At 37.0% G+C, this 26,697-nt stretch overlaps 1 protein-coding gene across 1 annotated transcript in view; it reads right to left on the reverse strand.

Annotated features, from left to right (window-relative positions):
- Positions 1 to 1,606: 1,606 nt before the first annotated feature.
- Positions 1,607 to 26,697, reverse strand: part of LOC140157908 (uncharacterized) — a 40,954-nt gene continuing 15,863 nt past the window's right edge. Inside the window, exon 2 of the mRNA XM_072181154.1 lies at positions 1,607 to 3,536. Coding sequence (XP_072037255.1) covers positions 1,607 to 2,680 — 1,074 coding nt within the window. The 5' untranslated portion in view covers positions 2,681 to 3,536. The remainder of the gene's footprint in view (positions 3,537 to 26,697) is intronic.

The following is a 26,697-nucleotide window of genomic DNA, read 5'->3' on the forward strand; positions in this document are numbered from 1 at the left end:
CATTTTTTTAGTTCTGATTTAACATTACATTTTTGCACAATATAACCCATTTTAATTGTACTATATCAACATTTTTCGGTAATTGCGGTGCAGAGCGTCAAGCATTTGGCTGTCAGTGCAGCGCAGACGTCGGCTAAAACCGTCACGGTCTTACACAAGATGACTGGAAACGTTACAAACGCTGAGATTCATTTCTAACAGTGTACCACGTGCAATACAATCAAAAATTAGCAGGCTTGCACTTTATTGTTATTGCTCCCTTTTTTCAAGACCTCGGGTCACTTCATCGATTCGATGATCACAAATTAAGAAAAATTGTGAAAGGTCATTAGTGCCTTCAATTGAAATCGATATCTTGAAGGAATGTTCCTTATTTTAATAAAATATGGTTCAAAACGATGCTGTGATTATTAAGTGTCCAAACTTGCTCATATATAAAGAAAAAATACAATATTTTCCTTTCCTAAAAAAGGCGGAACATGTTGGCATGTTGGTTGAGAAATATGCTTTGAAAAGGTACGTTTCATTATACATTTATATTAGATGTGTTCAAGAATCTTACGTGAATGACATACATTGGTTTGTTAAAAGCATGCGCGTTTGATATAGTTTTGTTTAGGTTTTTTTTTTTTTTGGGGGTGGAATTTGAACGAAACGAAAACGAAAAACGAACGAAAATTTAAGAAACACCTGATATAACCCTTATGTGTCTGTCTCCAAAAACACGTGTCCTTCTTGCTGTCTATTGACTACAGTCAAGTATTTATAAGACTACCCCAAACAAAATAGAACCTTCAAAACCGTGTGGTAGTGCATGGAAAAGAAGAAATGTAGGAAATAGAGGTTATCCGTGTTCTATAAGCTGCATATCCTACCAGCGACTCCTATACCTTGTTTAGGACTTTCAAAAGAAGTACCTGCATGTGCAACCATGACTATTTCAAAATAGCCCGCCAAAGTCATGCAGGTAACTCCGAGGTCGTGTATTGAATTAGTTTGAATGAGGAATACTACGGGAACCAGTGCCTTTTGTTAGAAGTCACGCATGAGTAAAGTGGATAACCTCAATGGTGTAACACTATATTATTTAGACCATGATACAAACCTTCTAAAACAATAGGTATAGTGACAGAATGATTGACACCTGTTAGAGTCACGGTCTATCAGTGAATGGAATTACAGCAGGTTACAAAAGGGTCGATTTTCCAACCCTGATTTTGTTTACGAATTACAAATAATAGAAGACTTGAATCAAACTATCGTGTACCCTTAATAATAATATACTATTCATAGGAAGTATACAATGTCATGCATTCAAGAATTCAGTCATCATTGAAAAACAATGACAACCATTTATATCACAAACATTCTTTACAGTTAATATTGAAACATTAGAGGATATACGCCAGGTGCTGTACTCTGTATAAAAGTACAAAAAGTTCTAGTTTGAACCTTTATTTCTAAAGGTGAAGACTAAAGGATACTCTTAGTATTTAAAATCCTAACAATATTTCTGATTCCATATTTCCAAGGTCTTTGACCTCAGAGGTAAGAGCATACAATTCAGTGGATATTATGTTCCAAATACAAGACATTATTACATTCTTTAATCATTCTTATACATGTGCTCTAACGCGACGTAGTTTTTCAAGTTGTGTTCATGTCCTTTCAAGCTTCCTGACTGTGTGAAGCCTCTGTTGCAATATCTACATTTAAAAGGCTTCTCTTTGGTATGAATACGTTCATGTTCCTTCAAGCTTCCCGACTGCCTGAAGCCTTTGTTGCAATATCTACATTTAAAAGGCTTTTCTTTTGTATGAATGAGTTCATGGCTTTTCAAGCTTCCTGACTCTGTGAAGCCTTTGTTGCAATATCTACATTTAAAAGGCTTCTCTTTAGTATGAATACGTTCATGTGTTTTTAAGCTTCCCGACGTTGCGCAGCCTTTGTTACAAAATATACATTTAAAAGGTTTCTCTTTGGTATGAGTGCGTTCATGTTCCTTCAAGTGACCCGACTGTGTGAAGCCTTTGTTGCAAAATTCACATTTAAAAGGCGTCTCTTTAGTGTGGATTCGCTCGTGATGCTTCAAATTCCCCGACTGTATAAATCCTTTGTTACAACATTCACATTTGAAAGGCTTCTCTTTGATATGTCTGCGTTCATGTTCTTTCAAATAATATGATTGTGCAAAGCCTTTGTTGCAATATTTACATTTAAAAGGCTTCTCTCCAGTATGAATATTTTCATGTCTCTTCAAGGCACTTGACCATGTGAAACCTTTGTTACAATATCTACATTTAAAAGGCTTCTCTTTGGTATGAAGAAGTTCATGGCTTTTCAAGCTTCCCGACTGCGTGAAGCCTTTGTTGCAATATCTACATTTAAAAGGCTTCTCTTTAGTATGAATACGTCCATGTGTCTTTAAGCTTCCCGACGTTGTGAAGCCTCTGTTACAAAATGTACATTTAAAAGGCTTCTCTTTGGTATGAATGAGTTCATGGCTTTTCAAGCTTCCCGACTGCGTGAAGCCTTTGTTGCAATATCTACATTTAAAAGGCTTCTCTTTAGTATGGATACGTTCATGTGTCTTTAAGTGTCCCGATGCTGTGAAGCCTTTGTTACAAAATGTACATTTAAAAGGCTTCTCTTTAGAATGGATGCGTTCATGTACTTTCATTTGACCGGCCGACTGTGTGAAGCCTTTGTTGCAATATCTACATTTAAAAGGCTTCTCTTTGGTATGTATGCGTTCATAATCCTTTAAGTCATCGGACTTTTGAAGCCTTTATTGCAATATTTACATTTAAATGGCTTCCTTTTTCTATGAATACGTTCATGTTCCTTCAAGTGCCCTGACTGTGTGAATTCTTTGTTACACAATTCACATTCAGAACGCTTACTAAATTTACTCTCCGAAAGTGACTCTTTGGCATGATATCGTTCATATTGTTTGGCACTGCACGTACTGGAACTTTTGTGGAATAGTTGACTATTAGGTGGCCTGCTTATCTCAAATCCTGGTGGGTAGTGACAGCTGTTATGACCTTTTGAGTTTCTTACGGTAGTCTTGCAAGACGTAAAAACGTTCTTTTGCCTGGAGTTACAACTTGATTCTTTACGAAGCTTCTGTCGAGTATGCATTGTATGTTCCCTTTCTACATTCCTATCCTGTTGCTGATTACTGCAGTTAGTCTTGTGTTTTAAAATGCTGCGACTATTGTTATGTAAAGTTTTATTTTTATCTCTGCATTTTTTGTTGGACTGAGCTGATTGTTGACCTGTATACGGCTTCCTGTCCTCTTGCCTCTTTTGCTTTAACAACTTCCTTGCCTTTTTTTGTCTTGTGTATCTTGGGTATAGGTACATATATAATGGTACTCTTGTAGGCGTACCAATAAGGTCGAATCCACATTTCGTGGTGTCGAATATGAAATAAATAACGAAATACATCATTGTAAAATCTTCTCCCACAGTATTTACAGACGTGAGGCATTAAATAGTCCCACTCACGTTGACGTCTATTTGCCATTATTCTGCAAGAAAAACACACGAATATTGAAAATTAAATTTACTATCAATGTAACTTTACTAACATTACCTGGTTACTCAAAAATATCTGCCAACATTTGAAAAATCAGAAAAAGGGACAGCATAATATGAACTAATTTACATGCAGTGAATATGTACAGTTCTTATTTTCACATGATTCAGTGGAATGTTATTTGATGCAAGATCTGATTTGTTGAAATTGGTTGAGAATTAAAGAAACGGTGATCTTAAACATAATGAAGAAACGAAATCAAACGTTGCACTTTTGTGTTCTAATTAATGAAAACACGACGCTAGTTTTAACGTGCTAATCAATGGAAGCACGGCGCTAGTTCTCTTGTTCACGAACGCTTTGTGTACGAATCAATAAGGCGTGCAATGGAGCAAACTGCAACTTTAAATTGGCATCTGCCTTGGGTTTTTGGATCGTCATGTATTTATTTCTGGAACAATTTCAACAAATGATTTAAATTCAAGCTAAAAGATGCAGTTATTGGTTGGTGGTTTCAATAATGATATATCCGTCCTTGTTTAGGATATACAGGGGTGAACATAACTGGTACCTTAATTCTTTGGCTTACACGGTACTTTGGATTATGTACGGTCAGAAAAAATACTACTGAAACATACATACTCGTACATGTGAATATTCAGCTAATCAACTTACCAGAAATTGTAATCCGACTACGAGTTCAGGATAACTGGTATTCAGCTGTGAGATTGTCCATATAAAGCCTAGATTCGGTCGGTCTATTATAAGCTTATAAACAACATAAAAACTACGACGAAGATGGCTGACAAATTCGATACACATGTGTACGCTTCCCTTATTCTGCTTTGTATATCTAGACCTTATTAGTTATACAAATAAAATTTGCAATTACTGTACGCATTATAATAAATTTCCCTGACCTTTTGTTACGCTTGGTTGGATACTCGTCGATTCATACACTGTGGTTATACTTCACAGCAGTTTGGACGGCATGGATGTGCCCCCGGGGGATGTGCCTTAATTTATTTAAAATGCGACCAGTATTTTTAATAAACTTACAGTTTTTATTATGCCCTAAGGAAATACCTTTCAAGCAACAAAAACACACAAAAATAAGAGGAAAACAGGATTATGAGTCAAAGTTAGCAATATTGATACTTTTCAAAAAAAAATTAAGATAAAATAGTTCTGACTTAACAATACATTTTACACAATATAACTCATTTTATAAATTGTACTATATTAACATTTTTCGGTAATTGCATTACAAAGCGTCGAGCTTTTGGCTGTCAGAACAGACCCGTTGGCTAAACCGTCTTAAGCTTCTAAAAGGAAAAAAATGACTGGAAACGTTTTTCAAGCTTACAAGAACATGGTGAAAGTTAAATTTGGCACAGAATATTAAATTGCAGAAAGCAAGGGAAAACAGGGTAATCATTTTCCTTTGATCTTGGGTTTAAAGGGGATGTAATTTTCATTTATCATTGTGTGTTTTATATATATATATTTACCTCTTTTTTTAAATGTTTTTTTTCTTGCCATGGTGGACCATGTTATTCTGTGTTTTGTTTTGTCACTTGTCCTGCATGTATGTGTGTTTGTGGGATGGGTGGGTGGGTGTTGACTGTTGAGGGGGTGTTTGGGTGGGTTTTTTGTTTTTGTGTAGAAAATCCCTGGTCTTGTTTATTGATGCACTCGTAACCAACATTATTTTGTTTGTTCTTATTATACATGTTGTATGGTGCTGATTCTGCCCACCCATGGCAGGGGGGGGCAACCATTGCCTTTGTGTTTTCTTGCTTTTGCTGGGCTACCACTTCTTTTTCTGCTTGCCCTTTTCATCACTCTTGGTAGTGCGCAGCATTTGCTCTTTTTTATATTTTTAACAGAGGTGGTGGGACAGTATTATTTAAATCTCATTGTCATAATGGGCTATTCCAGATATTATCCACACCCCCACCAAAGATGACACTGGGATTTCCCACTCCTTCTCTTCTCAATATTGCATGGGAATTCCCATCATGAAAGGTGCATAATGCATGGGAATTCCATGATGAAAGTGGCTCTTTAGTAGGAATCCCACATCTTCTTGAATGGAAATTCCCATCACAAAAATGCCTCTTTGAGTTGGAGTTCCCATCATTAAAATGCGGTACCACACTCACCCAAAGATGACACTGGGATTTCCCACTCACCTTCCTGTCAAGATTATACTGGGAGAGGATAGTTGTAAAATGTAGGAGCTTGGAATGAAAATTTCAAAAAAGTAATAATAATAATATTAATACTAATAATAATAGTAATGATAATGATAATACTAATATTAATAGTACTAATAATAATGATAAATAATGATAAAAAGATTCATGATAAATGCACCAAACGTAAAATAAGCTCATAGCGCTGTACAGGAAAAGTATTTTACGAATTGGGCCCAGGTCCGGATCCGGTGAGCCACTTGTATTTCAAAATGTAGGCCTATATCACCTGCTTACAAGAACTTTCAAAAAGTACCCAAAAGCAAGTATTTTTCAGTAGTGTAAAAAGGACCCAAAACAAGTACTATGCGGTTGTTTTCTCACCCTAAGCAAGTATTTAACAGTTATGACGAACACACATAAAACCACCAGTCAAGACCAGTCAAGAGGCCAAGAACCCGCCGGACCCGGGGGGGAGGGCGTGCATTTGACTTTGGAAGTGACGAGGATGTGCGGACAGCAATTCAAAACTAGGGGTCTTTCGGTAAGAGCCTAAACCCGGGGGGGTCACTCCCATTGTGGCCTGTACACCATCCGCGATAATCAAATTTTGAAAAGCACCCTAAACAAGGATTTAACCCTTGGCTAAAACGACACCCTAAACAGGGATTTCATTCCTAACATCAAATTTCATACCCTAAATTTCATTTCCGCGTATTTAGAAATTGCAATTTTGCTACCCTTTTTTCCAATTTTTCATATTTTTGACACCCTAAGGGACTGATCGTTATTTACGGGGGGGAATGGGTGTTTTGGCAAAAATATCGACAAAAATTTCGCGTTCCCCCCCTCGCGTCCGCTCAAAATTTTTGCGTTCCCCTTGTTTTCCCAATTTTCTCCATTTAACATTTAACAATCCCCCCTCCTGGTTCAACTAAAAATGTCAGGTTCCCCCCCTCAAGACCACAAAAAAATTTTGTGTTCCCCCCTAAATTTACCCATTCCCCCCCCCTGCCATAAATAACGATCGCTCCCTAAACGCGATACGCGCGTATCGTGCCTACCCAGCAAACACAAAACGTTTCCGACATCATTCGCAAAAGGTTATAAAAGGTTGTCAGAAAACGTTTAAATGTCGGGTTATATAAAGGGTATTGTAAGGGTATAAAACGTTTTCATAACATTAAAAATCATTTTTTAATAATCTACTACTCAGCAAACAAAAATGTTTTACAGAAAACGTTTAAATGTCGGGTTATATAAAGGGTATAAAAACGTTTTAATAACATTCCAAAAACATTTTTGAAAACTTGAAACAAAACATTCTAAACAGAATGTTATTTTGGGGTTGAAAAAATATTTTGCGAAAAATGTTTGCCCAAAATATTTGCAATAACGTATTAAAAACGTTTTCATGACCTTTACATTTAAATGTTATTAAAACGTTTTGAAAAACACATTTTAAGAACATTTCTCTGTTTGCTGGGTGCAAATATTTTAACATAATGTTATTTAAGTGTTGACAAAATATTTGGCAAAAAATGTTTGCAAAAATAGTTTACAATAACATTTTTGAAAACATTTAAAATATATTGTTGTAGTGTGTTTTCATACAAAACGTTTTAAAACGTTATCATGACCTTTATATAACCCGACATTTTAATGTTATTAAAACGTTTTTATGTAAACCAAAAGCCAAAATATAACTTATTAAAAACGTTTTTAAAACGTTTTTGTGTTTGTGGGTACCCACGAAAAACGACCCTTTTTACGCGTTTTCATTATCGCGGATGTTGTACAGGCCACAATGGGAGTGACCCCCGGGGCCTAAACACCATAAAAGGGGTGTCTTTCAGTGAGAAGGTCCCAAAAGGGGGTTCTTTCCGTGAGACTTTGGAAAATCTGACCAAAAAAGGGGATCATTCAGTGAGTCTGGGAATAATTTTTGATGCAGAAAAGAGTTGCATTAACAATGACAGAGTATGTGCAAAAAGATTTGTCTTTGGCATGTCGCTTTCTTGAAATATCACCAAAATATTAAATTTAAAACAAACATGAACCTTCCAAAATAAATGAACATTTGCACATGGCAGCCCAGTCATTACCTGGCGCTGAGATTTGGGATTCTCGTAGTTTCCTCTCTCCAGTTACCAGTAAGTTTGCCCTTACCCCAGCCCTTAACACTTCAAAATAACAATGTCATCCAAAAGTGTAAACGACAACAAAAACATAAACTGAAAAGGTAAAATCAGCATTTAGAAGAAGACCTGCAGACCATAATCAGAAAATCATGAGTAGGTATTGTAAATAGCCGTATTGTAGCAATTTTTGTTTCTGATGGTTTGTTTGAATCAAAAACTCTCCAAGAAAACCATTATATGGATTTAATTTTCTTATTGAGAAAACAAATTAAAACAAAATTTGATAGAAAATGCCCATTTATCTGGCATCAAAAATTCGAATTTGGTAATTTGAGATTTTATAATTGACGGGTAAAATGGTGTATTACATATAGGGTTAGGATTATGACTTGGGTTAGTTTATGATCAGGGTATAGTTTAAGGTTAAGGTTGGGTTAGAGTAAGATTTATATCTTGCTTCCCGATAGAAAACGAAAAACTTTTCTATCTTATCTATAGAAAATTGTAACCTTTTTATGTCCAAATTCTTTCTCTTTTCCAAGTTCTACGATAATAGCCGTTGTTAAACGCGCAAGATTTAAACATGATAGTAGAACTCTGATTAAACAAAGGCGCAAACAGTTGTATCATGCTCGAGTCTCTGATTAAAGTGTATAGTATAAATTTGTTTTCCCAAATCGCTTTCCCAGCAAACACAAAAAATGTTTTAAAACGTTATTATTAGGTATAGTTGGTCGAAGCAGCCAAAACAAAAAGTAGTTCGCAGCATCTTGCAAATGGTAGTGAGCTTAAGCAAAAATTACATTGCTCAATTCGTAGCGAGCGTGTAGAAGAATTCAAATATCACAGATATACTTTTGTAGGTCATGCGGTTCTTGAGTTATGTTGTAAAGAGGGCTGAAACAATAACACTTTTGTAAAACGTACGTAACTCATTAAGAACAATAAATTAAGCAAGTTTTCAAAGTATATGATTTGTAGAATGAACTTTTGCAAAACACCAAAGTGTTATTTTTCAATAATATATTGATTCAGATAATGAAAATCTATTTTTTGGCTGCTTCGACCAACAATACCTCGTATACCCTTAAACATGTTACAAACACGTTTTGGATTCGGTATTTGAAAAACATTTTATATGAAAAAAAACCCACCACAATAACATGCATTTTAAAAGTGTTGTCAATTAGTTGTAAATTTGGCCAACATGTTTGCAAAATATTCTGTCAACACTTAATAAAATTATGTTAGAATGTTTTTCATTAGAGTTGTCAAAATGTTTTCTGAATGTTGTTAAAACGTTTTATACCCTTTATATGACCCGACATTTACACATTTTCTGTAAAACGTTTTTTGTTTACTGGATAGCAATGGTGTTCAATAAAGTGATGTTTTAATAATGTCTTTTGTTGACAGTTTTTGCCCTTAAAGCTTAAGTATGTGCGGGGACAGGGGTGCTTTTGGACACAGAGAGGGCAAAACATGATGTGGGGTATATGAAATTATATGGATACTAAGAATTTCCTCAATCAACAAAATCGGGCAACATTATACCGAATGTTCTATTTATTCCCCCCCTCCATGCCTTGCGTTTTGTTTCATGGGTTTACTTGATATTGGAGCGGAAGAAAAGCTAAAGGTTGTCACTAACCATAAAGTAGTGGTAGGATTGAGTGAACAATAGCTGGGCAGATTATTACCACAATTGTGCATTTGGTGATACAAGCACCAAAATTGGCACATATGCTTCTGTTGGGTCACTAAATATAAAAATGACGTTAGCCAAATTAAAATCCAAGATGGCCCCCATTTTTCAAGATGGCCGCCATCGAATGATGGATATTAATGTTGTGGTGGATAAAGTTGCAATAAAAGCACAAAGAAATTGGATTTAACTGTTCTTTGGGCCTTCCTATGGGTCAATAACAACATATCAGCCACTTAAAAATCCAAGATGGCCGCCATTTTAAAAGATGGCCGCCATTGAAGGCCAAATATTGATATAACCGAAGATCAAAAGGATATACAATGACCAAAATGAGAATGAACATCCCTTTGGGTCCATCATCATGAACATTACAAATAATCATTAGCCACTTGATTTTCAAGATGGCCGCCATTTTTCAAAATGGCTGTCACAATGTGACACATACAATGTATGCATAATCATATATTACAAAGTATCTAAGGGTCATACAGAACCAAATGTTGCAGTTCATATCTCCCTTGAACCTATCGAGACAAGAATCAACAACTTGTATCTACAAGGTGGTCCCATTTTCATGATGGCTGTCATTATCAAGATGGCCGCCATTTCCACGATGGCCGACACCATGCATCACAGCTTAGAAGTAAGCAGTTTGAAGTTAGTATCACATCACTCTTGCCGTTGCTTCGGGATCAAGCCCATTCTGTTGCCAATATAAAGCATGGTATGGACAAAGTTAGAGACACAGTGGCATTAATGAATCCAGTACTGTCATTCGCTACATTAGGCAAATAGATTCAATGGTCCTGGCCTGAGAATTACGGTGAATACAAGTTTGTGATCATGTTCAAAGGATTACACATCGAGATGGCTGCATTCCGATCCATTGGATCTCTTCTTAAAAATAGTGGTTGAACAAGTGCATTTACTAAAGCTGGGGTGGCATCGCCTGGTACTCCAGGGTCTTTCTTGTCAGCTTCAAGCATCGCAAGAACGCGCCAAGCACATCACATATTCAGTAAGATATTTGTAAGATCTTCTGGAGTAACTTTCCTCCTATTGCGACTATTGGCCAAGATCTAACAAAATGTGGATGTAGGCCCTACTAAGGAATGTCGTGGACGATGCAAGTGTGGTCTTCCCGGTACACCACAGTGCTCATGTTCATGCCAGGACTGATGAGAACAAGTTTTATTACATTTATGTTAAAACGCAGATTTGTAAGCATCAAGGGTACACTAATATGTCAAGCCAGATCACAATTCATATCATCAGGCTCTTTAATTATGTCACTACTTTTAATATATATATATATATATTGATGATTCGTTCTTGATAAATGACCAAATGAGAGGTTAACTGTAGCTTCACTGTATGACCATTTGATTCTTTGTAACATTAATATTTGTTATTCAATGGCGGCCATCTTGAATAAAATGGCGGCCATCTTGGATTTTTAAGTGGTTTTTATTTCTTCATTACAAGATACACAAGGAGAGGGTAACTGCAACTTTTGGTGGTTGTATGACCAATTAATTGTTGTAGCATCAATATATGTCATTCAGTGGCGACCATCTAGGAAGAAATAGCCGCCATCTTAAAAAATACAGTCGCCATCTTGGATTTTAATGATGAAATTATGCATATTATTATTTTACTAGCTAATTAATCAGTTTGGTGTTCTATTTACCCCATATCAGATCCACTTGGGGTGAATTGAACAAAGTTGACTGACTTTAAATAATATATGTGACTCCTCGCCACAACTGAGCCCCGATGTCGCCAGTGCCACTATTGAGATATGCTCCATCGAACTTAACAATAAACAATAGGAAAGAAAGGATTTATTGACTGTTTTATTGATTTTTCACTACTTAAATGTCAAGTACTATAGACATGATATACATCATTTTAAAGCTAATTTCAAGCAGAATATTTTGGTTGAATATCTCAAAAATGATGATTGGCGACATCCGGGCTCAGTTGTGGCGAGGAGTCACATATATAACTTGATAATTTTTTTAATTTGTTAATTGGTTTAAATAATAAATTATAAATATAAATTCAAGGTAGATTAGGTCCCATTAACTTTTTTTACCTGAAAACAATCAATATTTGTTATATAGCAAGAGAAAGTGCACTATTTTACCATGATTATAAAAAAAACCTTGAAAACAAATATATTGTTCTTATTCTTTTGTTTAGCCACAAAATATATATGTTAAATAAAATAAACTGCTCAAATAAAGAAAGTCCGCAGTCATGTAACTCGTCCTACTTCAAAACCTGACCTTGTTATGGCAATTTGATTGATACGGTCGTGTGCAGGATCTTGTTAGCTCTAATTTGATACCAAATTTACTACCAAACACTCAACAGTAACAAGGATTGATACCAGTTTATGGCATTTGATGCATTTTCAAAAGTCGCAAATCAAAACGATACACGCGGTCGAAATTGCTTAGCGTGGCAATGTGGTCAAGCTTGTTTGCCCACGATGAACCCATGTCGACTATCCGAAGTGCGCGCTTTATTCAATTGTTAATTTAAAACGCATGGATTGTTACAGTGCTTTACTGATGAATACTAGGGCACGATGCGATCGATATGACCAAGCGGTTGTTTCGGGCTATGTTAATGGTCGTACTCTGCCATTCTGCCAGATGCAATCTTAGACGTCTAAGATGCATTCTTAGGCGTCTAAGATGCAATCTTAGGCGTCTAAGAAATTCGCGGTAGACTTAAATCAACGAATCACAGGACCAGAAATCCCAAACAACCAATCATCTTAGGCGTATTCAATTATTGACCAATGAAATCTTAGACGCCTAAGATTTTACACGCCTAAGAATTCTTACACGTCTAAGATTGATATTTTAGTGATGGACGGTATCACCAATGTGATTTTCTCTGAGGACTTGCAGCAAAATTGATTATTTGGTTTGATTTTATTTTCGTTGGTTTGGTGTGCTGTTTTGGTGTGCCTAGTAGTAGTCAGGTATTAATGTTGATGAGCATGATGACGGCGACGACGACGACGACGACGATGATGATATGATGATGATGATGATGATGATGATGATGATGATGATGATGATGATGATGATGATGATGATGATGATGATGATGATGATAAAATTAATACACAAACAACAAAGAGGAACAAACATGCCTAGCATATATTTATATACCTCCATGATTCTATTTTTAACATAGAAAATTTGACCTCTTGTCTTCTTGCACTTTGCAGACTGACATTATGCATATCTGATCTCTTCAATTATAAAACACGATTTGGCCTTGGCCTGGGGGCCCGAAGTTGGCGAAAATATGTCACACGCTGTTCGAATTATAAAGACATAGTTGGTTGACCTTATAATGTGTGTGCAATAATAACTTGACCTCTGAACGTATTGGATATAAACGCATCATACCCTACACCGTCAGGTTAACTTTCTTGTTGAATGGAGGTATCGAGGTCTCTTAACTGTGTATTTTGGCTCAGTCATAGCATACGTGTAAAAAAAAAACATACATGAAAAGTGAGCAGGTTGACACCATCGACACGTGCTCTTTGTTTAAACATCACAAGTAACATGAGTGGCAAACATCAATGTTTCATATTGCTTGCAACCCCCTCCCCCTAAGGGAGTGTTCAGAAATACTTTGGGGGCTGGTAAAAGGGAGGGGGCTAAAAAGTTTTGGACCTTAAAGAGGGGGACCAAAAGTTTCAGGTGGTAGGAAAGGGGGGCCAAAAATTTTCCGCTTTAAAACCCAAAATTTTCGCGCGCTGCGCGCGCATTGAGACCCTCTCTATATCACTTTTAACATTGGCTAGTTGGGTTTTCAGTGCTTTTGTTTGAAAATAATTATAGCACTTAGTGTAAACATGATATACAATTTATCTATTAATTTTAAAATTAATATAACATTAAAGATGATCAGCAACATCTGGGTTGGTCTAAGAAATACTGGCACTTTTTATCATAGAATTTTATATCTGTTCAAAGTAGGCTACAAACATGATTATGTACCAATCTGATCAAAATACAACTAAATCAAGAAAATATTGCAAATAAATTGGATTTCTTTGCACGTAAACTATACACACTTCAGTTTACTATTTCTCATTGCAAAATTATTTTGTACACATAGGCCCATGGGTAGGGTTACACGTCGCTAGTCATAAGGGTCGCTAGTCATAAGGTTCATAAGTCATAAGGGTCGCTAGTCATAACGTGTAGTTTCCTATACCATGCGTTCGCTAGTCATAAATAAAACAAAGGGTTCGCTAGTCATAAGAAAAAGGGTTCATTAGTCATAAGGCCCGCTAGTCATAATAGAAAAAAAGGTTCGCTAGTCATAATAGAAAAGAGGACCGCTAGTCATAATAGAAAAAAGGCTCGCTAGTCATAATAGAAAAAAAGGACCGCTAGTCATAATAGAAAAAAGGCTCGCTAGTCATAATAGAAAAAAAGGATCGCTAGTCATAATAGAAAAAAAGGCTCGCTAGTCACAATAAAAAAAGAGGACCGCTAGTCATAATACAAAAAAGAGGATCGCTAGTCATAATTAAAAAAAGGACCACTAGTCATAATGAAAAAATTCACGGCCGCTAGTCATAATATAACAAAAGGACCGCCAGTCATAATAGAGAAACACGTTCGCTAGTCATAATATAAATTTAGGACCGCTAGTCATAATAAAAAAAAAGGATCGCTAGTCATAATTTACAAAAAGGCCCGCTTGTCATAAAAAAAAAAGGATCGCTAACCATAATGCAATAGAAGGTTCGCTAGTCATAATAAAAAAATTATTGCTTGTCATGAAAGAGAATGGGTCTGCTAAACCAGAGAATTAGAACTAGATCTAATTAGAAATCTATGCATGCTCTAATTGCTCTTTGACCTCAACTACGACGTATTATACAAATATTATTATTCTCAATTAGGTGGCTTTTTTATTTAGTAAAAACAATTTCATAACATTAAAATGTCGGGTTATACAAAGGTCATGATTTTTTTTAAATATTTGTATAAAAACCAATGACGTAGAAAAACATAGATCGCTGAGCTCGAGCTGGTACGTTGCCGTTTCATTGACAATCACACACTAAATAAGCCATTATGAAATGAAGGGACCTAACAAAATCAGCATCAAATACAACTAAAATGGAAACTGAATTTACTCTAGCATGTATGGATTAATAAAATTAAATAAATTACTTGTTTTAGCATATTCAACTTTACTGTGTACCATTTTTTATCAAAAATTGCTGAATAATAAAGGCAAGCACGCTCCTAAATCTAGTTCATTCGCCCGTTGCCATGCAGCGCTACAGGAACGGCGACTGAAGGCGAAATTTCGTAAAGTGGTAGAGTTGTTTAGCGTGGCAACACTGATGAAATACCAGATTCAGGCGTGTTTGCCTTTATAATTCAGCAATTTTTTGATCAAGACAATGGTATACTGGGAAATTTAATGCGTTTTAATACATGATTTGTTCAACTTTGTGATCTATACAGCACCCAAACCTGCTTCACAGATTCGGTGAGCAGGGCACTCTATCCTTTCTACCTCAAAAATTTTTTTTGCAAAATATTTTGTTAACACTTGAATAAAATTATGTTAGAAATATTTTTTATTGTTATGAAAACGTTTTATATCCTTTATATAACCCGATAGTCACCTTTTTCGGGTCATCTGAGGTCACCCAGGGGTCATCCGAGGTCAAATTACTAAAAAAACCAAAAACTGCTATATGGACATGAAATTTGGTAGGCCTACAGTCAACATTTTGAGTCAAATTTTTAGAAAGTCATTTTGGGTCATCCGGGGTATAGGGGTCATATATCGTATGGACATGAAACTTGGTACAGTCAACATTTAGAGTCAAATTTTTGGAAGGTCATTTCGGGTCATCTTAGGGTACCCAGGGGTCACCTGATGTCAAATTACTAAAAACTGTTATATGCGCATGAAACTTGGTGGGCACAGTCACATTTAGAGCCAAATTATTGGAATGTCAATTTGGGGTTATGCGGGTCACCCAGGGTCATCTGAGATGAAATTACTAAAAGCTGCCGTATGGGCACAAAACTTGGTGGGTGGGTACAGTCAACATTTAGAGTCATGGACGGTCATTTTAGGTTATCCGAGGTCACCCAGGGGTCATCTGAGGTCAAATTGATAAAAATTATCGTATGTGAATGAAACTTGGTGGGTACAATCAACATTTAGATTCAAATTTTGGAATGTCATTTCGGGTCATCCAGGGTCATCTGATGTCAAATTACTAAAAACTGTTGTATGAGCATGAAACTTGACGGGTACAGTTAACATTTAGAGCCAAATTTTTGGAAGGTCATTTCGGAGTCATTCGGGTCACCCTGGGGTCATCTGATGTCAAATTACTAAAAACTGTTGTATGGACATGAAACTTGGTGAGTACAGTCAACATTTAGAGTCAAATTTTTGGAAGGTTATTTTGAGGGTCATCGAAGGGTCATCTGAGGTCAAATTTCCAAAAACTGTCGTATGGACATGAAACTTGGTAAACATTTTTGGATGGACATTTCGTGGTCATCCGAGGTCACTCAGGTGTCATGCGGTCAAATATCTAAAAATCTGGTCATTTTGGATCACCCAGGGGTCTTCAGATGTCAAATTACTAAAAACTGTTGTATGATCAAAAAACTTGGTGGGTATAGTTAACATGTAGAGTCAAATTTTTAGAAGGTTATTTTGGAGTCATTTGCGGTCACCCTGGGGTCATCTGATGTCAAATTGCTAAAAACTGTCGTATGGGCATTTAGAGCCAAATTTTTGGAAATTCATTTTGGGGTCATCCGGGGTCACTCAGGGGTCATATGAGGTCAAATTACTAATAACTGTCGTATGGGAATAAAACCTGTGAGTACAGTCAGCATTTAAAGTCAAATTTTTGGATGGTCATTTCGGGGTTATCCGGGGTCACCCAGGGTTTATCTGATGTTAAATTACTAAAAAAACCATGTTGTATGGGCATGAAACTTGGTGGGTACCAGAGGCGGATTTAAGGAAAAGGGCCCTGTCAGCAAAATATCTTGGGGCCCAGTAGTAAAGAGATGAAATCAGGAGCGTGCCTGAATTTTTGTCGGGAGGAGGGCAAGAACAAAATTTGGTAGTGATCATTAGTTCGGCCCAATGTTATGAGATACGTGCGGTAGTTCGCGAACATTCATTCTATTTCATACTATTTTTATGAAGTAAAAGTTGATGTAGGCCCATATATATGGTAAGCGCGTGAAAATTTGCTATTTCACACTATTCTATACCCAAATCGAGGGTTTATCAGATTTGTGAATGTTTAAACGGTACTAAAGAACAAGGAATATTTCCTTTTCTGTTTTTGCTTGATAGGCAAGAAGCAAGCAAAATCCCAGATTAAGGTCCAGCATCATAATCCGACCTAAAGGAATAGGAAGCCAATACGTTGGTATGCGTGAATTAAATTAGGGGGGATGGGTTGGAAATTTTTTTTAAATCCAGGACCTTTTGGCGACAAAATAAGTTTATGGCACAAATGCGCTCGAAGCGCACGAAAAATGTTGCCATTTTGAAACTAAACTGTTAAAACATGGTGAAAAAATGGGGGATTTATCCCCATCACCACACCCCCGGATCTACTACGCATAAGGGCCGGATTTGCCTTTTTTGGGGCACTGGGCCCGGCCAAAATTTGGAGCGTCGCAAACTCACAGTGAGGAAGGCATATAATGCACTCATCTCAATTGGCTTAGTTTAATTTGGCACAAGTATAACAATTTAGAGAGAGCCGAGCATGTTTTGTTTTCGATTTTACTATGGCATTTGCGGGTGAAGCACAGAAAAAAACAATCTGTATAGCCCAAAAAAGAAGGTGAATTTTGTGTTTTGGATCTAAAAAGGAAAATGCACAGGGAATTGGGGGTGGGGCACATTTAGGGGGCCCTGGGCCTGGGTATACTGCCCAAGTGTTGGGTGTACCAACTCAGAACCATGAACTGTAATATTTGCTTTAAGTTACTTTTTAAAAACATTTTAGGCCCTGAGGCAGAAGGCCGCAAATATTAAAACAAAGGGCCAAGTGGGCCTAGAATATTTGACCTTTGGAACTCATGTACCCATGAATAGTTATTGAGAAACGATTGGCCCTTTGTATTGACATTTGGGCCCCGGCAATGCCCGGGAACTCTTGAGCTTGGATACCTGGGCCAAAATGGGCAAACTTCTAAGGGGCTTTTAAAAGTGCACCGAGGTCCACATACGGGGTCCTTATAGTTTTAAAGCCATCAGCTTTGGGGGCCATGGACCCATACTAGATGACCTATACTTGTATTTTGAGAATGTGTACCGGGAATGTGTAATGATCTCTAGATAGGCCTACCAATTCGTAGTCTGATTCTATAGAAATTGTATTTCAAAATATTTAACTTGGGGCCCTTGACCTTTTGCTGTGGTTATGGCCAAAACGGGTATGCACGGGCATATAAATATATAGCCTTTTCAGCACTATTCTACCCACCGCACCTTTGACCAAAACAAATAAAAGCAACAACAACAACAAAAAAAAAAACAAGCAGGGGCCCTTTGGCCAAAATAACAGGGGGCCTTGTCAGCAACTGCTGACTTGCTGACCGCTTAAATCCGCCACTGGTGGGTACAGTCAACATTTAGAGTGAAATATTTGGAAGGGCATTTCAGGGTCGTCTAAAAATCCGCCCTGTTTTTTAATGAAATCGACCAAAACAGGACATGAAAAGAGTGAATTGCACGAATATAACGTGCGATGTAAATATCGCGTTAGTTGAGGCTAGAAATGTAATGAATCAAAGAATGACCACGTACTCAATAGTGGTCCAGAATTCAGACCCCTCAAATGACGCAATTAATTGCTTTCTTCTGAAGATAGCAATAATAATTGCACAATGACCTAAGTGGACACCAAATGATCACTGACCACAAAGTGACCACGTAATCCCAGAATAACCACCGATAATTAATTATTAATGAATGAATGAATGAAATGAATAAATGAATTAATTAATTAATTAATTGACGAAATATTTACTGAATTTCGAGAATGCACGGCGCCCACCACCTAATAGATAACGAAGGAGGCTTAATATCTATGCTTAATATTCAAAATAAAAAAAAAAAAAAAAAAGAAGAGAAGAGAAGAGAAGAGAAGAGAAGAGAAAGAAGAGAAGAGAAGAGAAGAGAAGAGAAGAGAAGAGAAGAGAAGAGAAGAGAAGAGAAGAGAAGAGAAGAGAAGAGAAGAGAAGAGAAGAGAAGAGAAGAGAAGAGAAGCGAAGAGAAGAGAAGAGAAGAGAAGAGAAGAGAAGAGAAGAGAAGAGAAGAGAAGAGAAGAGAAGAGAAGAGAGAGAAGAGAAGAGAAGAGAAGAGAAGAGAAGAGAAGAGAAGAGAAGAGAAGAGAAGAGCAGAACAGAGCGGTAGCCTACCGTTCTCCCCCAGGGGGGGGGGGCACTCAGTACAAATGACCATATGGGGACGTGCCGCAAATATGGGTAGCATTTTCAGCCTTTTGGTATATCAATGACCCCTTTTTCAAAGCCTATTTTGGTATATGAATGGGTCCTTTTTTCAAAATGTTCTCAATTTTTTCGGAAAATAGCCCAATTTTTCCTTAATCTAGTCAGTTTTCCCAAAATTTTGGGAAAATTTGTAAAAACTAAGACAATTTTGGTTAAATTCGGCCAAAAAGTTTTACTTTTGGTATATCAATGGGTCCAAATTTGGTATATTTATGGGTCCACTTCCAAAATCTCAGCGGCACGTCCCTACCACCCCCCCCCCCCCGGGGTTCTCCCTTTCCTATCCTACACCCATATAACCCATTGCGACGTCCCGTCTCAATCTCGCTCTCTAGGGCTCCTTTTTTTATATTATGACTAACGGTCCTTTTTTTTTTATTATGACTAACGGTCCTTTTTTTTATTATGACTAACGGTCCTTTTTTTTATTATGACTAGTGGTTCTAAATTTATATTATGACTAGCGAACGTGTTTCGCTATTATGACTGGCGGTCCTTTTGTTATATTATGACTAGCGGTCGTGAATTTTTTCATTATGACTAGCGGTCCTTTTTTTTTATTATGACTAGCGAACCTTTTTTTGCATTATGACTAGCGGTCCTTTTTTTTATTATGACTAGCGAACCTCTTTTTGCATTATGACTAGCGGTCCTATTTTTCTATTATGACTAGCGAGTTTTTTCTTCTATTATGACTAGCGGTCCTCTTTTTCTATTATGACTAGCGAGCTTTTTTTTAAATTATGACTAGCGGTGCTTTTTTTATATTATGATTATTGACCCTTATGACTAGCGGTCCTTTTTTTATATTATGATTAGTGAACCTTATGACTAGCGACCCTTATGACTAGCGACCATTATGACTGACGACCCTTATGACTAGCGACCCTTATGACTAGCGGGTGTTCACCATGGGTAGATTTACCACAGGGCAGAGTGGGCACAGCCCCAGGTGCCACGGTCTTTGGGGACAAAACTGATACCTGTGTACATTTGCGTGACCAAATTAATCTCATATTTGACCATTTTAGCTTTTTGCATAAATTAGTTCCAATTTTAACAATATTTGACCATTCAAGCTTCAATATGGCCAAATTTTTACGCGGTTTGCACGCATTTGTACTATCATAATAGCCACAGATCCAAATTATGCTGATGTGCCTATGAACCTAAAAAAAAATCCTCTATTTCATTTATCCCTGTAAAATCAGATAAACACCCTGATTTGGGACAAATCTAAATTAAGTATAAAATGAAAATTTCCTTGTGCTTGTATTTCATGCGCAATTGTCCCACCGGGAATGTTTCAAACATTTGCCTCCCTCAATGGCATGTGACCCAGATACCACACCACTGGAAACAACACTAGGCCTATTAAGTATAATGTTTGTTATACGATAATGGGGGTGGGGTCAAAAAAGGTTTGTCTGTCAAAAGAGGGGGCAAAAAAGTTTAGCGGTCCATCGAGGGGGGGTCAAAAAGTTTTCGAGCAAAAAATTGAGGAAGACCAGCCCCCCTACCAAAGTATTAATGAACACTCCCTAATCAATGTTGGAGCCAATACTAGTCCGTTCCTATCTCAGTATCAAAACAACATTGACTGGGTGGGTGCGGGGGGGGAGGTGAAAATTTCATACTAAATTTAATCCCTCATCACTGCCATCATCATCACCACCACGACTCTAATAATCATCTGACATCATTTGTATTATCCATCATCATCATCATCATCATCATCATCATCATCATCATCATCAACAACAACAACAACAACAACAACAACAACAACAACAACAACACCATCATCATCATCATCATTATCATCATCATCATTTACACTATAGCCACACAAATAAAAATCTTACATTAACTGCAAGTCATCAGAAAAACAAAATATTTAAAACAAATTTAAGTTTTATCAGTTTGCAACAACAACATCAACTGCTAGATTATGTTCAAATGAAAAAAAGCCTATTATGTAAAATACATTGTTCCGCCTGAATTGTCAAAAAGTGGCTGAAAAGAACAAAACAATGGGCCATTGTGCCGAAAGGTGGGAGAACATGTACCCTATCCCCCTCCCACCCCATCACCCCTTTCTCTTTGGGATTGACCCGGGTGGCTAAGGAGAGAAAATGAGTTTATTAAAAACACACCACCCAGTCATTGTTCGAAATATTCTCTAACGCACAGCGTCCGTTGTACGTTTTGATCGAATTTGCGATACCGTCCACCACTAGTCACGGTCAAATGGTCAATCTTAGACGTGTAAGAATTCTTAGGCGTGTAAAATCTTAGGCGTCTAAGATTTCATTGGTCAATAATTGAATACGCCTAAGATGATTGGTTGTTTGGGATTTCTAGTCCTGTGATTCGTTGATTTAAGTCTACCGCGAATTTCTTAGACGCCTAAGATTGCATCTTAGACGCCTAAGAATGCATCTTAGACGTCTAAGGTTAGGCGTATTCTTAGGCGTATTCTTAGGCGTATTTTGAAGCTTTCCGCCATCCATAATTCGCCTACAGATCCGCGTGCTCCGTTTTTCATTTGCAACTTTTGAAAATGCACCAAATTTCATGTACAGGTATCAATCTCTGTGAATTAAGAGTTTTGGGTACCAAATTTGGTATCAAATTGGAGCTAACAAGATTCTGCACACGACTTTATCAATCAAATTGTCATAACAAAATCAGGTTTTGATGTAGAACGGGTTACATGACTGCGGACTTTCTTTATTTGAGCAGTTTATTATGTTTTCTTTTAAAGGTAAATATGATTAATATGTAAATAACATGAACATATTACTAAGTGTAAATATACGGATAAGGGAGAAAGCAATCACTCAGCATGTTTTTTCTTTTTTTGAGGGCACACATTTGAAAAAAAGACCATAGTACAAGTTTTTGAACCGTGTTTAAATGTACAATTGATATAAAAGGTTTGTTTTTTGATGGATCACAATTTTTGTTTTCATTGTTTAAAGTAACGTCGGTCATTCATTACAGTTTTAAACTAATTTTTTACTCCAAAACATCTTTCTTTAAATACTTTTTTTTATTATTTTAAAGTGAATCCCCCAGTCCTCTACACTTTACGCAATAAACCTTTGCTTGTAATATACAATGCACATGCTGTTTTTGTGTGTGTTTTTCAGAAGGGACAGTTTTTGGCCCTTATTAAAAAAATTTGGGCCAAATATTAAAATTGGATTTAATTGCCACTTTAAGTCCAACTAAAGTATTATGATGTATTAAGTTTACTTTTATTCAATATTTAACAATGTGACAATATATAGGCCTTAATCTGAAAAATCGGGAATTAAATACTTCTAATCTAAAATTAAAAAAAAAAAAATCATGGTACCCGATAATCTACAGCTTTTTAACATTGATCGTAGGATATCGTCAAATTTGGCTGTGTTTTTCATCAGGTTATTGTTTCCACTTAAATAACCTGAAGAAAAACACCGTCAAATTTGTTTGAGAAAGCTGCAGATTGTCGGGTACCATAAATTTGTTGAATTTTAGATCAATCTATCCATTTAATGCAATGGGCACAATAATTAGCAATATTTGTGAGGAAATTGTGTTGAAACATTGTTGTAATGCCAAGATGAACTACAAGGATTTCAGAACACTATAAACCTAGCTTAGAAATACATGTAGGGGAGAGCGGGAGTGTTCGCCCTATATTTTTCTGACCAGTCTAGCGATGTCAATTTTAAGGTTAGGGATGACCTGATTAGCCCATGTGAAAACCCTATGTCTTAGCTATATACGGCCACACTCCCAGAACTCAGTATAGGCCTTACAATAGCAACAGGATAGAGCAAACAAAAAAGGTTTGCAAAGTGGCGAACTTGCCCCATATTGGGGCAGGTTCGCCCATATGGTGGGGTAAGTTCACCCTAATCACAAAAAACAGGCGGTGATGGAAGCGATAACGCCAATTTTGAGGTCGCTATTGGATTAACACATAATCATGAAATCTTCACAAACAATTCTAAATTTGTTATGTGGTGTCAAAGCAAAATTATCTTACTCTAAAACCGTCGGGGTTTGACAAAGTACCACACTGCAAGTATGTTAATTTTCCATTTGTAATTGCTAACCGTGTATTTTGAACCCGGGGGGGCACTTCAATATGAAATGGATATAGGTGTGGGGCTGGCACTTTCGCACCAAGGGCATTCGGTGAGAGCAAAATGTAAAAAATATGGGGTCATTGGGTGAGAGCATGATTTTTGGCATTCGAAATGCAAGAGAAAATTACGTTTTGGGGTATTTTTGTTGTTGTTTTGGCTGCAGTTCGATGAACACGTCCCTATATGTCGCGTAGCTAATATGAGAAGTTTATAATGACCTAAGTCACCTAATTTTGCCATCACCAAATTCCCCGATAGCCGTAGTGCTGAGAAACAAGGGGTGGGCGAACCTGCCCCTAGGGCGAACACTCCCCGCTCTCCCCGCTCTACAATATATAGGCCTTAATCTGAAAAATCGGGAATTAAATACTTCTAATCTAAAATTAAAGAAAAAAAATCATGGTACCCGATAATCTACAGCTTTTTAACATTGATCGCAGGACATCGTCAAATTTGGCTGTGTTTTTCATCAGGTTATTGTTTCCACTTAAATAACCTGAAGAAAAACACCGTCAAATTTGTTTGAGAAAGCTGCAGATTGTCGGGTACCATAAATTTGTTGAATTTTAGATCAATCTATCCATTTAATGCAATGGGCACAATAATTAGCAATATTTGTGAGGAAATTGTGTTGAAACATTGTTGTAATGCCAAGATGAACTACAAGGATTTCAGAACACTATAAACCTAGCTTAGAAATACATGTAGGGGAGAGCGGGGAGTGTTCGCCCTATATTTTTCTGACCAGTCTAGCGATGTCAATTTTAAGGTTAGGGATGACCTGATTAGCCCATGTGAAAACCCTATGTCTTAGCTATATACGGCCACACTCCCAGAACTCAGTATAGGCCTTACAATAGCAACAGGATAGAGCAAACAAAAAGGTTTGCAAAGTGGCGAACTTGCCCCATATTGGGGCAGGTTCGCCCATATGGTGGGGTAAGTTCACCCTAATCACAAAAAACAGGCGGTGATGGAAGCGGTAACGCCAATTTTGAGGTCGCTATTGGATTAACACATAATCATGAAATCTTCACAAACAATTCTAAATTTGTTATGTGGTGTCAAAGCAAAATTAACCTGCCCCTAGGGCGAACACTCCCCGCTCTCCCCGCTCTACAATATATAGGCCTTAATCTGAAAAATCGGGAATTAAATACTTCTAATCTAAAATTAAAGAAAAAAAATCATGGTACCCGATAATCTACAGCTTTTTAACATTGATCGCAGGACATCGTCAAATTTGGCTGTGTTTTTCATCAGGTTATTGTTTCCACTTAAATAACCTGAAGAAAAACACCGTCAAATTTGTTTGAGAAAGCTGCAGATTGTCGGGTACCATAAATTTGTTGAATTTTAGATCAATCTATCCATTTAATGCAATGGGCACAATAATTAGCAATATTTGTGAGGAAATTGTGTTGAAACATTGTTGTAATGCCAAGATGAACTACAAGGATTTCAGAACACTATAAACCTAGCTTAGAAATACATGTAGGGGAGAGCGGGGAGTGTTCGCCCTATATTTTTCTGACCAGTCTAGCGATGTCAATTTTAAGGTTAGGGATGACCTGATTAGCCCATGTGAAAACCCTATGTCTTAGCTATATACGGCCACACTCCCAGAACTCAGTATAGGCCTTACAATAGCAACAGGATAGAGCAAACAAAAAAGGTTTGCAAAGTGGCGAACTTGCCCCATATTGGGGCAGGTTCGCCCATATGGTGGGGTAAGTTCACCCTAATCACAAAAAACAGAGCTAAACAGGCGGTGATGGAAGCGGTAACGCCAATTTTGAGGTCGCTATTGGATTAACACATAATCATGAAATCTTCACAAACAATTCTAAATTTGTTATGTGGTGTCAAAGCAAAATTAACCTGCCCCTAGGGCGAACACTCCCCGCTCTCCCGCTCTACAATATATAGGCCTTAATCTGAAAATCGGGAATTAAATACTTCTAATCTAAAATTAAAGAAAAAAAATCATGGTACCCGATAATCTACAGCTTTTTAACATTGATCGCAGGACATCGTCAAATTTGGCTGTGTTTTTCATCAGGTTATTGTTTCCACTTATATAACCTGAAGAAAAACACCGTCAAATTTGTTTGAGAAAGCTGCAGATTGTCGGGTACCATAAATTTGTTGAATTTTAGATCAATCTATCCATTTAATGCAATGGGCACAATAATTAGCAATATTTGTGAGGAAATTGTGTTGAAACATTGTTGTAATGCCAAGATGAACTACAAGGATTTCAGAACACTATAAACCTAGCTTAGAAATACATGTAGGGGAGAGCGGGGAGTGTTCGCCCTATATTTTTCTGACCAGTCTAGCGATGTCAATTTTAAGGTTAGGGATGACCTGATTAGCCCATGTGAAAACCCTATGTCTTAGCTATATACGGCCACACTCCCAGAACTCAGTATAGGCCTTACAATAGCAACAGGATAGAGCAAACAAAAAAGGTTTGCAAAGTGGCGAACTTGCCCCATATTGGGGCAGGTTCGCCCATATGGTGGGGTAAGTTCACCCTAATCACAAAAAACAGGCGGTGATGGAAGCGGTAACGCCAATTTTGAGGTCGCTATTGGATTAACACATAATCATGAAATCTTCACAAACAATTCTAAATTTGTTATGTGGTGTCAAAGCAAAATTATCTTACTCTAAAACCGTCGGGGTTTGACAAAGTACCACACTGCAAGTATGTTAATTTTCCATTTGTAATTGCTAACCGTGTATTTTGAACCTGGGGGCACTTCAATATGAAATGGATATAGGTGTGGGGCTGGCACTTTCGCACCAAGGGGCATTCGGTGAGAGCAAAATGTAAAAAATATGGGGTCATTGGGTGAGAGCATGATTTTTGGCATTCGAAATGCAAGAGAAAATTACGTTTTGGGGTATTTTTGTTGTTGTTTTGGCTGCAGTTCGATGAACACGTCCCTATATGTCGCGTAGTTAATATGAGAAGTTTATAATGACCTATGTCACCTAATTTTGCCATCACCAAATTCCCCGATAGCCGTAGTGCTGAGAAACAAGGGGTGGGCGAACCTGCCCCTAGAGCGAACACCCCCCGCTCTCCCCTACAGAACATCCTTTGCCTATTTCAAATTTATTTTATTTGTTCATAATTCTTGGTCTGTTATTCTTAATATTTATTTAGTTTATTTATCTATATATTTATATATAATATTTATTTATTGTTTGTTAGCTTGTTTGTTTCTTGGTGTCCGTGTTGGTTTGTTAGTGGTGGTGTTTGTTTATATGTTTGTTTGTTTATGTGTGTGCAAAGATATAGGGGTATGGGATGTGTCATGACTTATGACTTATTAAAAGTCACTTATGACTCATTAAAATATGTTTTCATTCAA

Source organism: Amphiura filiformis, chromosome 7, assembly GCF_039555335.1.
Source record: "Amphiura filiformis chromosome 7, Afil_fr2py, whole genome shotgun sequence".
NCBI classification, from domain to species: Eukaryota; Metazoa; Echinodermata; class Ophiuroidea; order Amphilepidida; family Amphiuridae; genus Amphiura; species Amphiura filiformis.